Raw genomic sequence first — 13,565 nt, forward strand, 5'->3', positions numbered from 1 at the left:
TAAATCGACGAGATCTTATCACAATATATATATAGATAAATCTAATTTTAATGTAAGTTATGAACCTATATATATATATATATATATATATATCCTTTTTTATTCGATTTCAACAGTCTTCTGCATGTTTGAATATTCTTCACTAAGTGACATTCAACAATATTGCCATATATAATAATTAATGACCCAGTCCAAGGAGAAACCCACTGCCATTAACTAATACTATTCGATTACAAACCGGTTATCCATCTCTCATTTTCTCCTAACATATTTTAAATATAAAAGTAAGTATCTTCACGACTTCTAGTAGTTCGTTATCTTGTTTCGGGATCATAATGCTGCATATGCATATAATCTTCTTCTTTTTTCACGGTAAGCCGAAGCGAAAACAATTCATTAAGGCCTGTTTGATAGAGTTGAAAAAAGGGTTATTCAGGATAAATCCTCTTTTATTTTAAAAAGCTCATGTCAAATGCGAGATAAGAAAACAAAAGTAGCTAGTGACACTTATCCAGTTATCTTTTATTCCACCAAGTTATTCCAAAATACAAAGAGCTAATTTGCCACCAAATAATAATGTCAATTTGATCATTTTTGTTTCTTATTTTAATCATAATCAAACGCTATCTTATCTCAGTGTTTACCCTTTTTTTGTCAACCAATTCACACTCAACAAAAAGTTGGAACAGAAATTTATTTTGTCCTGAATAAGTTTTATTTTATTCCAATCCTAATTGTCTACTTATTCTGCCACCAAACTAGAACTAGCTTGATGTACACGAAAGATATGGAGAAATAAAAGAACTAACTCTTTGACAAAAGCTTCGTACTAGTCTAACATGCATATAACTCACAGATAGTATTGATTGAAAAGATAGTGGGGAACACTAACATCTTTTTCTTTTCTTTCAGTTCTTTTCGTGAAGTACTGGCAAAAGATCATTTTAGCTAGCATATATATACACTTACTACCAAGCTGCAGGCAATAATTGGGCACTATTAATTATGACAAGGTTTGCAAATATAACATTAGCCATAAGATGAAGTAATTGCTTTACAAAAGTGAAATCAAAAGGAGGAAAGTAACAAGGAGGCCATTACGAGGGATGGATTCATAATTTCATATAATAGAAACATTTAATTTCTTAAACAACCCCAGGACTTGTTTTCAGACGCGTTGTAATTAACAGGGTCACGCCGGAGTTGTCGGCATAGCATTTGCCGGACACGTGTCAGATCTTGATTCGTCTGCGTCCGACCGGATCTCCTCGACGGGTCCAGCCGCCGGAAGGAGCCCTAGGGGCCCTAGGGTTAACTCTAGACCCATGTCGCGCTCCTCAACTCCGTCTCCAATCTTTCGGCTCAGCTCGGCATGGCTAATGTGCGAGTTGGTGGTCGTCTCCGCGGAGAACTCGCTGTCGTACTCCTGGCTCACAGACTCACGGCTCGGCTCAACCCAGACCTCAACGGGCTCAGCGCCCGGCCGCTTGAACTGCGCCCGGGACTTGGTGTCAACCTTATGTAGCTCCGTCCCGGCGTGGCGGTTCTTCGTGACGTGGCGTATGTCGTAAATCTTGAGAGGCGGCGCGGCGGCGGTGCCCGCAGTGCTCTGCGGGATCGCCGCCCCTCTCAGAACGGCGTCGACGGTCGCCTGGCATTGCTGCCACCTGCCGGACCACAACAGCCCGACCGACCCATAAATCGGGTTCACAATCCGACCGCAGGCTTCATACAATAGTGACCTAAATATAGCTGTCACGTATAGTAAAACAATAAACATTTTATTTTATTTTTGTCCCAATTTATAACAAAGATAATAGTACGTCGGAAGAAGACGGACCAGGACGAAGGTGTTGGGGGCCGGCGGCGATGAGGTTGATGAGGCCGGCACGGCCGTAGAATTTAGCGAGGAATACGGTGGCGTTGGCCTGCCCGTCAGGGCTTCGGATCCACTGCAGGCACGGTCGGATGACGCAGTCGTCGCCGCAGCCCTTGCGGAGGACACGGCAGCCGTTGCAGCTCATCCTCATGATTCAGCTGCAACGGCAATATTGACGGCGAGGATAGAAAGAAAGGAAGGGAGAATAGTAGAAAAAATTAATGGCGAATAACGGAGGAAAGACTGAAGAGAGGAGGTTGGAGACAAGGAGAGGGAGGGATGATGGAGTATATAAAAGCATTAGGAATGCATGGAACCGTGGATTTGGTGGGTGGAGCCCGTCGATTTTGGGATTTAAGAATGAAATTTGAGACGTGGACTTCTCTTAAAGAAATGCTTGAAGACTTTCTTTGTTTTCGGAGACAGTACGGTAGTAGGGCTGCCCAGGTATACAGGTGAGTTGAAGTAGAGGGTGGAATCGGTAATTTAGGAATGAGGGAGGAAGAGAAAATTGTACGGAGAACGGACAACGGTAAACCCGTACGTGGCCTACTGCTTTGGAATTAGTTGGTTGGGCACATGATCTTATTCCTTCCATGTCAGTTCCCAATAAAGAAGCCAAGTTGAAACATGGGACAAATCAATTACTTGTTTCAGGATAAGAACGGAGAGGAGCATTATTAGTCTTTTTTTTCAATGAAGAAGTTACTAGAAATTTGGGGCTATCTGAATGTTTTGGTGTCGTTAATAGAGAATAAGGTTAGGGTTCTGAGATTTGGGACGGTTGCATAAGATTGCAGTTGTGAGGTTCAAATGGAGTGTCAGTTGATCAGAAGATAGCCGGGGATTGTTTCCATTGCCATGGGAGGTTTTACTCTCGTTTACAATGCAGGAAATCTCTCTTAAAACTCTAGAAATAAGGACGACTTACTGATAGCTCTCCCATCAGATATAAGTTACACAGTAACCACAACTCAAGAATTGCTGAATCATGAGAGCAGCTCATCTGCAGAGAAAAAGGATGTGAAACACTTTATATTGAGATCACACGATCACTGATTGGAGGAATAAATTTATCAATACGATTATATTAGTGTATCAAGCTCATTACATCTTGAAAGATTAGAGGACTACTAGCCAGCAATTTTCAACATCCAGCATCTCCATTTGCAAATAACAATACATCTGCTTTCAATTTGCCATGATCTACATACTTCCCTACCCAAAAAGAGAACAGAGCTGCAGCAAATCCAACCGGTCATGCGAAAATGTTATGCATTAAATAATCCATCAGTTTCAGTGTTTCGAGAAGGCAGAGTACAAGCATAAAAAGATTTAGATCATGCCAAAACGAAAAACATGCTTTACTGAGTCATCAAAACTAGGACAGACAAAATTAAATAAATTTAGGACAAACACTTTAACAGACAGGACAACGATGTGGCAGGACAAGCGAATCTAGATAATTGTAAGAGCTTTTAAGCACAGCTGAACCAAATGGCCTATGATAAATAATGAACCACTACTAAGAGCAGCAAAACAGCACTGTAACGGCCAATCTACTTAAAACTTTGTGGTGTAGAATGTAAAATTTTCTCTAAAGTCATCTGCACTGAACGGCTGGTTCATCACTATCGAAGCATATCTTGTAGTTGAAGCACCTGTTGTCTTTGCTCAGGAGGCAATAAATTAATCTGTTCAGTAGTGAGGTTCAAAACTTGCTGAAGTAGGGTCTTTTCCATTTCAGGTGTCAACTGCACAACAACAAAGAAAGAACTAATAAAATTAAGGGCAGTCCTAGGAATGGAAATACTAAACTTGATTTAAGAATAACAACCGGTCGTGGACGAGGTGGCTGACTGCCCATGCCTTGCATCATCTGTCCGGCAAAAAAAGATGGTGGTCCCAGCAGTTGGGACCCAGCTGTAGATGCTTCAGGAAGGCCAGGTACCCAAGGAGCTGCCCTTTCAGCTTGGATGGACATTCCAGCTTGAGAACTATAATCCGCACCAATATGCGGACCGCCCTGTAAAAAATAAGCATTGATTTAGGTAAGGAACAACTAAAATAGAGAAAATAAGCAATAATTTGTTACCATCCAACCACATAATTTAAGTCGAGTCTAGTCGAGTCGAAGCGAGTTAGTTAGTTAACTTTATCTTATCATTTTGAATTTCAAATATAGTATATGGCTCCGATTCGCTAGGATTTTTACTTCTATAAATAGGAGCGAACATGTGTTGATAATTATCATTAAATAAATATGAATTTAGCTAATTTATCATTTTCATCTTTTATCTTTTCATATACCCAATAGATTGTCCTTACCTTTCTAAGAATAGATTATAACCATATAAGTCTTCTGATCTTCCAAACCCTAACTACCTTCCTCCACCACAAACCACCCTACTATACGACCGTCAACCACCACCCTTGACCGTCCACCGCCCTCCAAGGACCACCATAACATCAAATATTTACCATTCTGATTTTACTTCACTCTTTCTCTTTATCCTAAGCTCCAATTTAGGTGAAATCAAAGTCATTAAAACCCTAATTTACAAGACTACCACTACCTAAATTTTTATAATTTTAGTATGTCCAAATCGACCTAGATCTAGTTCATATGACACAATTTAGCCATATACGGCTAGGCTATCAAAATAATCAAGCCAGCTTGAGCTCAGCTCGACAAAGCTCAGCTCATATATGAAACAAATCAAGCTTAATCAATTGGATCAAGCTCGAAACTAATTTTAAGCCGAGCTTAAGCGAAGGCCAGCTATACATACATTGGTTACATGTTTGATTTAATATTTCAAAGTGTAGACCACCCAAAATTAAATTCATGCTTGATTCGATCTCCGGCTTCATGTTCATCATCTTGGGATCAGCTAAAAAGGGCAATGAAGGGATCCGAAGAGAAGCTATTTATCCAGTACAACATTAGATTTTATTGTAGAGGAGGATAGGGGAACATGAGATGATATAGTATAACTGTAGGTCCAAATGAATTACATGTTTTCAATGCTTAAATTTGATATGGAAAAAACAAATATAGAGGCAATGTCAATACCAAGGCCTCAAACTGGATACTCCAATAGGTCAATAAGTGCATGTCTTGATATTGATTATTGGATCTTATGGTTCTAACTTGGAAACAGCTTTAATATCCCATCCAGTCATTGCAGGTTCAACGGGGGTTGACGAGTAAGCCAGTGGAGGTTTTTCATTGAGGATCTCAGTACTGACTTCAGTCTATTCTAAGTATTAAATAAATTTAATTTTCCTAGTCCACCTGCAACTCTAACAATAGGGAGAAAAAATTGCGTTGTTACAACTCACAAATAATTGACAATTTTATACAATCTCCAGTCTAAGATAAATTCTTGCTTCTAGAGAGAAACAACCAGATACTTCACAAGTTCCTGTTCCTACTAGATCAAAAGATTTTAAAGTGCATTCACTTATATGACAAGCAGCAACTAGACACTATGGATTGAGATTAGACATACTGAAAAAGAGAACAAAGAACAAAATATGCACACAATCTATTTCACTGAATTTGTCAGTGCAGAAACTAGGGGCTAGCGTTCATTATTCTTTATAAGATATCACAAATTTAACATCAGATCTTTATATTCATTCTTTTCTCCATAACAAAAAATGCCAAATCTGAAGCTACACAACTGAGTTTTCTCAGTAATGCCTTCCAACACTCCTCATTCATATGGTTAGATAGTCTTAACTTGAGAAAAGGTACGCTGATACAAAATACCAGCAACAGTGTTGTTATCAGCCTGCCTCATGGAGTATATTTTGGCAACCCAGAGTCCCAGACACTTCTTTTTTCTACATTTCAATTCCGCTTTTTGACATCCTAAGATACTGAAGGAATTAGAAAAAGAAATAGAAACCTCAAAAGCAACAATGTTGGACATTTTGGTGTAGTAAAGTTTAGTCTAATGCAATGTAAAATGTTATAGAACTGTAGCTGTCACTAATCAAAGAGAAACGGTTGTTAATTATCTATTTACCTGTAATATGTTTTATAACTCTGTCCGAATAGTGTCCTATTGATATCTATGGTGTTCTGCTTAAGGTTGTTGCATGCAATTATCTCAGCCCATTACTCATCCTTCTTTGCTACCATTGTAATCTCCTTATAATTTTCATATCCACATCATTTCTGGCAAACAGATAACATTTATCCGACTCCCAGTTAATCAGTTATTATAGCTACAAACTCTCTTTCTCTGGAAGTATTAAGTGTATTGCAGTTGCTAACCTAATCCTATTTTCCTTAATTAGATTTTTTTTTACCATGCATAGCAGCCATCCAAGTGAAAATGATATATAAGTAAGCACAAACTGATGGAATTAGTGAACCAGGATTTTACTTAATTACAAGTGAGAAGTTACATTATCTTTCAATACTCCCAAATAAACATAGATTCATAATTCCCCAATGATGAACGCTAAGCTGTTAGAGAATAAATTACACCTAAAATAGCTGCATCCAAGAGACCTGGTATCCAACAAAAAAACTTCTGAAGAACTAGTGCAACCAAAAGTCACTATAACTCTTTTTTTGTCATCCAGACAATCTTTAAATCTTGTGCTTTAAAAGCCAACCTAAAAAATGAAAAGAGGTGCACATGAAAAGTGAGGCAGAAGCTACCACGCTATCAACTCACTCAAGTATTTTGACTCTGTCCATTCTTGCATGCCTACCGAGTCTCAAACACTAAACATTTATTAACTTTCAAATTTATAAATAGAATTTCTTTGGGTACTCTATGATAACTATTTAAAAAAAGTAAAGGTATCCAGATAGATTTTCTATCCTGTCAAGTTGGAACCATTTAAATAAATTGTTTACTAACAGAAAGATCATATTATATAACAATTTTATTCCATTTGAAAAGATTGCATATTTGCAGTTTTGCAGGAGCTACCATAGATAACATTTAATAATATAAATACAATATTTGCAGTTTGCACAAACTTTTATATTGTCTATGAAGCATGGACACAAATTTGAAATAAGGACATGATAAGACCAGATAACTAGTTATATGTTTATTTAGTACTACAACATAATATGGATCAGAACTCAGAAGAAGCTTAATTTCTTAATATGTAAGACACGTATAGACCAGTATCAATGAACACATAGAGCAAGACATAAAAAGACTCTAATTGCATGAGGCTCCCACATAAGTAGAGTCTGCAGAAGAGAACATACATAACCTTACCCTCATTTTACAAAGAGGCTGCTTCGAAAACATTAATAATTGATTCCATAGAAAATTTGAGGAGAAAAATATAAAAACCACACCTGATATAGCTGCTGAGGTGGTGGCTGATTAGGCAATGGAGGAAGTCCTTGAGGAAAGGTAGATGAAGGATTGCCAGCTGACTGCATAATTAACCAAAAAGATAACATATTACAAGGATTTCAATCAATGGGAAAAATGTAATCCAGCTGTGGTTGCCATTCTTACATGAAACATGGGGTGTGACAACAACTGTTGAGGAGCACTTGATGCCTGAAACCCAAGAGTGTGAGGCATCTGTGAATGAATCTGATGCTGGAAAGGTGGCATCGAAAGGTGCCTAGGCTGCTGAGGCAAAGGTGGTTGCAGTTGTTGATTGAACATTCCAGGAGTCTGCAAAGGCTGTTGCATTTGGCCAGAGATCATGGGCACATGGGATGGTAGAATTGAATATTGTGGAGGTACAGGAGCAGGGGGAAGAGTTGCATTATGAATCTGAGAAGATTGTGGAAGCGACATAGATGGCACTTGAGAAATAGAAAATGCCTTAACTTGTTGCATTGCTTGTGGGGGATTTGCCATATTTTGCGGTTGAAATGCCAAAGAAGGAACAGAGGAAACAGGTGGCAATGGAATAGAGGGTTGAGCTGGATGTTGCTGTTTATCAGGTAATGCAGATTGAGCAGTAATCTGTCCCTGTACTCCAGATTGAATTGGTGATGACTGGGCAGCTTGAATATTTGGAGACAGTCCTGTTAGTGATGATTGAGATTGCGACAAAGCTTGCTGGACAATAGGAATCTGAAGAGTAAAAGTTTAGTTCCTTGAAAATACTCCAACCATAAAGCAGAAAGTTTAAAGAGAGGATTACCGCTTGAGGAGGTTGCACCATTCCAAGCATTATCTGTGCCTGCAATTAAAGGATTAGTGATAACCAATTGATTTAAAACCAATCTCAGAACATAACTCAAGCGCACTTTGTTAGAAAGAACTTGATAATGAAACAGTACAGATTACAAAAACTGATTAGCGACAAATCCCTCCATCTGTGTTGAAACCAAAAAATAGAATCTAGTAGTATTCAAATATCCAGAAGAGCACAGATGGAAGAGGCAATTCTATTTAAGACCTCTATCTATGTGGTTGGTATCTCAATAAAGGTATCTTTCATAAATATAGTCTTGGATATGATTAAATACCAAAAACACTCATATCGGTCAAAGTTTATTTTATATGCATTTTAAATATGTATAGATCAAGAAACATGGTGTGTATCACTTATATTGTTAACCATGGATTCAAGTATCGGTCGATCCCAATTTGTATCGCCGAAACGGATCGGCCAAAATGGCTGATTTAGTTGCACCCTGCTTTGAATTGTCCGAAACGGAAGGCCGATACTTAAAACCTTGTTGTTAACTAGTATAACCTAAAAACTGCAATATGCTTTGTCAGACTATAATTATTAGTTTCATCCATTTATTAATTTGATGCATAACAAGAGACCTTAATAAGGTCATTACTCTTTTTTTTTGCAATCAGAACAGCTAAATGAAGAGCAGTATTGCACCTATACCTTTTCTTTATAAGATGTAAATAGCAAATTGGATGATTTGTTTCCATTCTTTTAAACAATTGTGTCCAATTTCTTCAGGATAATTTTCGTATAATCTTTTAAAAAAAATCTTTCTCACTTCCAAAGATGAGCAGGAACCCATGAAATAAGATAGCATATCAATCAAGGAAAAACAAAAGCCTCTGTGCTGAGCATCCTGCTCAAGGAGTAAAGAGCAAGCTTCAACATCAAAATGAGATAGATAGGAAGGTAAAGCAAATTTATTCTTCAATTTGAACTATTAAACATCTAATCCTTAACATACTACACCAGATATTTCCCTATAATGGTCTAGCCCTCTTAATACTTAAATCTTACTTTCTGGAGCCCCCTATGTCCTAAGAATAAGAACCACAGATAGAGAAAACATTATCATCTTACCATTAGCTGCAGATAAAAGTATTCTTTGCAGTACCCTGCAGTACCCGAGGCATCAAAATGTCTGCATCCATTGATCATCAGTGCTATTATGCCTACTGATGGGCAGAAGAAAGATGAAAGAAAAGTATATTATACTATAATATATGCTAGACTATAGCTCTAAAGTTCCATAAGGGCCTTAATTGAGGTTCTAAATATCGGTTTCAAGATTGAAATTGGCTGCTTGAGAAAATGATGCGTATCTATTATACCGGTCATCCGTTTTGAGTGATTTGGATCGGGGATCAGTCGAATCAGCCATAGTGGCCAATCTGTTTCTGCAATTCGGATTGGGATAGATCAATACGTCAATCCATTTTTTTCTCCCATAATATTGCAAGTCAAGTAATCTACTTTACTCAGCAATATATTGGCATATGCTCTGCAAGATTTTCGTCCATAAACAATTAAACTTAACCATGTTACTACATGAAACACGTGGAAATTAATTGTCCTCACTTTACATCTAGAGAACATCAGATTTGAAATGTTGAAACTATTTGTAAAATTGCTATTATTAATTTCCAATGATCTTGCCATTAGATCTTCACCATCAGTACACCTGTATGCTTGCCTGTATACAAAATAATTAAATGTGACTGTGTAATCTCTTATGATACCTCATTAGTTCATTATACACATTCCAACAACCTAGGCGTGAAAATTTGAGGCATGTCAGGCATAAATAAATATAATCTCAACTGTTCAACCAAATTACCTGAAGGATCCTATTGTAACTTCTAAGAAATAAATGCCAATCCATAATTATGAAGTACCTATTTGTAAGGTTGGAGACCTAATTGTAAAAGTTGACTAGAAAAAACCAAAATAAATCACAGGCACCCATTAATAGAAGAAAAAAGGACCTATTTGCAACTTTGGATGCTGTATAAGAAGTTATACACAATTTAAGAAATATTGGCATGAAAATCATCATTATCTTCTTTCCCCAGCTGATTACATAACCACATACTTCCACCACCTATCAATCCCTTCCGTAAAACTTTTCTGCAAATCTCCTTAGTATCTCTCAACCCTAACCTACATTTCAATTGTCATAACAAACACTTACTAAATACAATTCTTATAAAGTATCAATGAGCACATTTTCTCATACTGTATTTTGAATATCTTTACAGTGACGACCATCAATGAGTAGCACATCCTCCGTGTTAAACATTGCCTTGTGGACATTGCATAGATCATGTGACGATTTTCTGTCTTGTACCTTCTTGGTGGTCTAGTTTTGCCTGTACCAGCACAATGCCCAGTTTTTTAGTACATTGCCCTCCTCATATTACATGAGAAGTAGCCACTGTGGCACCCAATGGATTGGCCACATAGAATACACATGTTGAAAATTCAAATTTGCTAGAGACACCTCCAAGGGTATCATAAGTTCGTAACTATATGTTCTTTATCCTCCCTAAAATATTCTAATAATTTATGAAAGAAAGCATCAATCTCTGTTAGTAATCATCCTGAGAAAAACATAAATGTTAACTAGGCTAAGTATAGCAGCCTTGAAGCTTTATTTATCAAACCTACCCAACATTTAGCAATTTTTGGTTCTCAAGATAATACCAAATGATCAAAGCTAACTGCAACCAAATCCGCACTTGAACTTGCAAAACCCAATTATCATTTTCTCTTATAACCAATTACTTAGCTTTTAATAACATTAAATAAAAATAAATGAGATATACAGTGTTGCACAAATTATTGTGGAATCGAAATTATGAATCATACTATAAAAATTTGGAGAAAGTAATTGACTAATGATTAAGACATAAACGAGTATAACTGAACCAATTTTGTTTTATGCTAGATTGATTGACTACAAAAGCTTTCTACTTAAAAAGGTGTTTGATGGAGAAATGTACAGAAAAGAAGAAGGATCTGCAAATGTTATTTATTGAGATCTAGAAAAAGCCTATGATGGGATTTGTGTGTAGTTCATGTCGTGGGTGCAAGTGAAGCAAGTAGGTATTGAATAAATACATTGATGTTATTAAGGATATGTATGATAGAGATACTAGAAGTTTGAGGGTGATCCAAGAAGAGATAACTGAGTTTTCTAAACCCTAAACCCTAAACCCTAAAAGTTTCGAGTTTCAACTAAGTAGATCTAAGATTGACATATGGAATGTGATTTTTATCACAATAATGGACATAGAATAATTTTGATGTGTAAGATATACTTAAAAGAGTGTATTCATGTTACTTTGGACCTATAATTCACCCAAAAGTAGGGATTGATGAGGGCATTGCACATAGAACTGAAGCAGGATGGTTGAAATGGAGAAAAACTTCTAGCCTGTTGTGTGATCGTATACACCATAAAGTGAGAAGGAAGTTTTATAGGAGCAAATAAGACCAGCACACTTAATGGATCGGGATATTGGGCAACTAGAAAACAACATATGAATGCAATGCACTAGTATAAAGGAGTGATTTCATTCAAATAGAAGATTCCTCAAGAAGGAGAAGAACAAAACTAGGTCTTGAGAAACAAGTAAGCAATGATAGAATAGCGCTTAATTTGACACAATAGAATGCACTACATATAGATGCATGGAGAGAAATTATCTATATAGCTGACCCCAAATACATTGGACTAAAGGCTTGGTTGCTGTTGATTTCTTGTTGTTGCCAATCTTGTCCTTTTAGCCTCTTAGTTTTTTTTTAATTAATTCAGAACATTTGACACTCAAAATCATTTTATGGTATAAGTTCGACAACTTTGTAATTTATATCAACACCATTACTTCTTCATTTTCATGAAAATTATACTATTCCAAGGTTCAAGATCCAAACCTATGGAACTTTAGATAAACTGGTTAAGACAATAGTCAAATTTAGTAATGAGGCTTCATTTTATTTCTTTAAAATTTTTTAGCAAAAATAGTCACGGTACCCATAAGTATTTTCTTCCTTTTACCACCACTTAGACAATGTGTTGGTGCAACTGAAAATGCTCTTTGACATAAATGACCCACCTTCTAAGATAGTGAAACATTGAATTCTTTCAATTGATGTCCAGATTCAAATAGGTAGATTAGATGCTATTATAATCCCAAAGTGCTAAAATGTATCAAAATTACCCCCATCATAATGAGGTTATTTCTCTAACTGAAAACTATTACCACCATCTGCAAGGTAAAAAAAATTATAAGGATGGACATATAGTACATATAGTATTGACATCCGAATATTGAGGTAGCTATTCATCCATAATCTACTATTCATTCACTCACATGCAACCACTATGCATTAGAATTAAGTAATCAAGAAACTCCTAAATTATTAAGGGTATGTTTAAAACAAATTCTAGATGATGAAACTGAAATGAAATCCATCTAAGGTTGTTGTTTGGAACAAGTCAGGAATTCATTTCATTATATTCCTTCTAACTATTTCGCAGCTTCAATAAGAATGCAACAGTTAATGGTTAGTTTTGATTCGGAAAAGTTAACTTAAAGTGGCAATAAATTTCATTCAAATCTGACCTCAAATCATCGGATTTCATTGCATGCACCGAGATCCATCCAAATCTCAATCACTTAATGGTTCCAAACAGCGAATTTGGTGAAATTAGAATTCCAAATAAATTGAATTCCGCAGATTCGGTGATTCCGAACAGGGTGTAAGCCCCGCAAACAATTACAAACCAAAAGTTTAGAACTAAACAAACATTAACCCTAACTTGCGAAAGAATTCCAATTTGAAAAGGAAAGAGGAAGTAAGCCCTCACCTGAAATAGCGTCCGCGTCAAGAGAGGATTATCGATAAGAATCTGCCGCGCCTGCTGATGGTTCTGGTCGATCAAGACCTGCAATTTCCAAAATTACCAACATAAAGATTCATCCTTTACTCCATTTCTCTTTTTCTCCAAAAGACGAGAAATATGCCGGCTTACCTTCATCTGGGACATGACCTCGTAGAGCTGGGGCTTGGACATGCCGGCGATGTGGGAGGTGAAGACGTCGCCGGCTTGTTGCTGCTTCGCGGCCATCGCCAGGACTTCGCGAGGGAAGAAGGGGGAGAATTTCTGCGAGGGCGGAGGCGCTTTCTTTTGTTCGGAGAGGGGAGAGAGACGTTGGGCTGTGTCGTGATGGAATTTATTCGGACTTAATGGGCCAGAGCTGGGCCCGTAATATATCAGGTTGGCTGCCCCGGACTTGGGTGTTTATTTACAATTTGACCATTAGACATACCGAAATTTAAAAATATATCTGCAATTTTGAATTCTTTTTTTTTTTATTCCCTTTGCAATGTGGTTTATAATTTTGAATTCCTTTATTACTTTCTGCCTGCATTGGTTAAAAGAATAAAGGTAATTCAAGGTTAGTGTAAAGTCCTCATTTTCTAC

General features: G+C 37.0%; 2 protein-coding genes across 3 annotated transcripts; both read right to left on the reverse strand.

Moving 5' to 3' along the window:
* Positions 1-997: 997 nt before the first annotated feature.
* LOC140800751 (LOB domain-containing protein 42-like) lies at positions 998-2,115 on the reverse strand. The gene is made up of 2 exons (XM_073155582.1): positions 1,841-2,115; positions 998-1,752 (listed from the first exon to the last, which is right to left on the reverse strand). Exons 1-2 carry the CDS (start codon positions 2,028-2,030, stop codon positions 1,193-1,195), a joined length of 750 nt encoding a protein of 249 aa, XP_073011683.1. The 5' UTR covers positions 2,031-2,115; the 3' UTR covers positions 998-1,192.
* Positions 2,116-3,140: 1,025 nt separating this feature from the next.
* LOC140801333 (cleavage stimulating factor 64) lies at positions 3,141-13,320 on the reverse strand. Of its 2 annotated transcripts, none has more exons than XM_073156391.1 (7): positions 13,113-13,320; positions 12,948-13,025; positions 8,030-8,068; positions 7,387-7,959; positions 7,221-7,301; positions 3,717-3,905; positions 3,141-3,633 (listed from the first exon to the last, which is right to left on the reverse strand). In XM_073156391.1, the coding sequence occupies exons 1-7, from the start codon at positions 13,206-13,208 to the stop codon at positions 3,511-3,513; spliced, it is 1,179 nt and encodes a 392-aa protein (XP_073012492.1). In that variant the 5' UTR covers positions 13,209-13,320; the 3' UTR covers positions 3,141-3,510. The 2 variants fall into 2 exon arrangements, with proteins under 2 accessions (XP_073012492.1, XP_073012500.1); XM_073156399.1 differs by lacking the exon at positions 13,113-13,320 and adding an exon at positions 12,703-12,755 and having other exon boundaries at positions 12,948-12,967.
* Between the last annotated feature and the right edge of the window lie 245 nt (positions 13,321-13,565).

Source organism: Typha latifolia, chromosome 1 (genome assembly GCF_019914945.1).
Source record: "Typha latifolia isolate L0001 chromosome 1, TyphaL0001v2, whole genome shotgun sequence".
In the NCBI taxonomy this organism is placed as follows: Eukaryota; Viridiplantae; Streptophyta; class Magnoliopsida; order Poales; family Typhaceae; genus Typha; species Typha latifolia.

What these genes read in the sequence shown, in the direction of transcription:
- LOC140800751 (XM_073155582.1), bottom strand. Translation starts at nt 2,030, where the DNA reads ATGAGGATGAGCTGCAACGGCTGCCGTGTCCTCCGCAAGGGCTGCGGC. An exon ending in CCCCCAACACCTTCGTCCTG is followed by an intron (nt 1,753 to 1,840) that starts GTCCGTCTTCTT and finishes TATACGTGACAG; the next exon opens with CTATATTTAGGTCACTATTG.
- LOC140801333 (XM_073156391.1), bottom strand. Translation starts at nt 13,208, where the DNA reads ATGGCCGCGAAGCAGCAACAAGCCGGCGACGTCTTCACCTCCCACATC. An exon ending in AGGTCATGTCCCAGATGAAG is followed by an intron (nt 13,026 to 13,112) that starts GTAAGCCGGCAT and finishes TGGAAATTGCAG; the next exon opens with GTCTTGATCGACCAGAACCA. An exon ending in TGTCACACCCCATGTTTCAT is followed by an intron (nt 7,302 to 7,386) that starts GTAAGAATGGCA and finishes TTAATTATGCAG; the next exon opens with TCAGCTGGCAATCCTTCATC.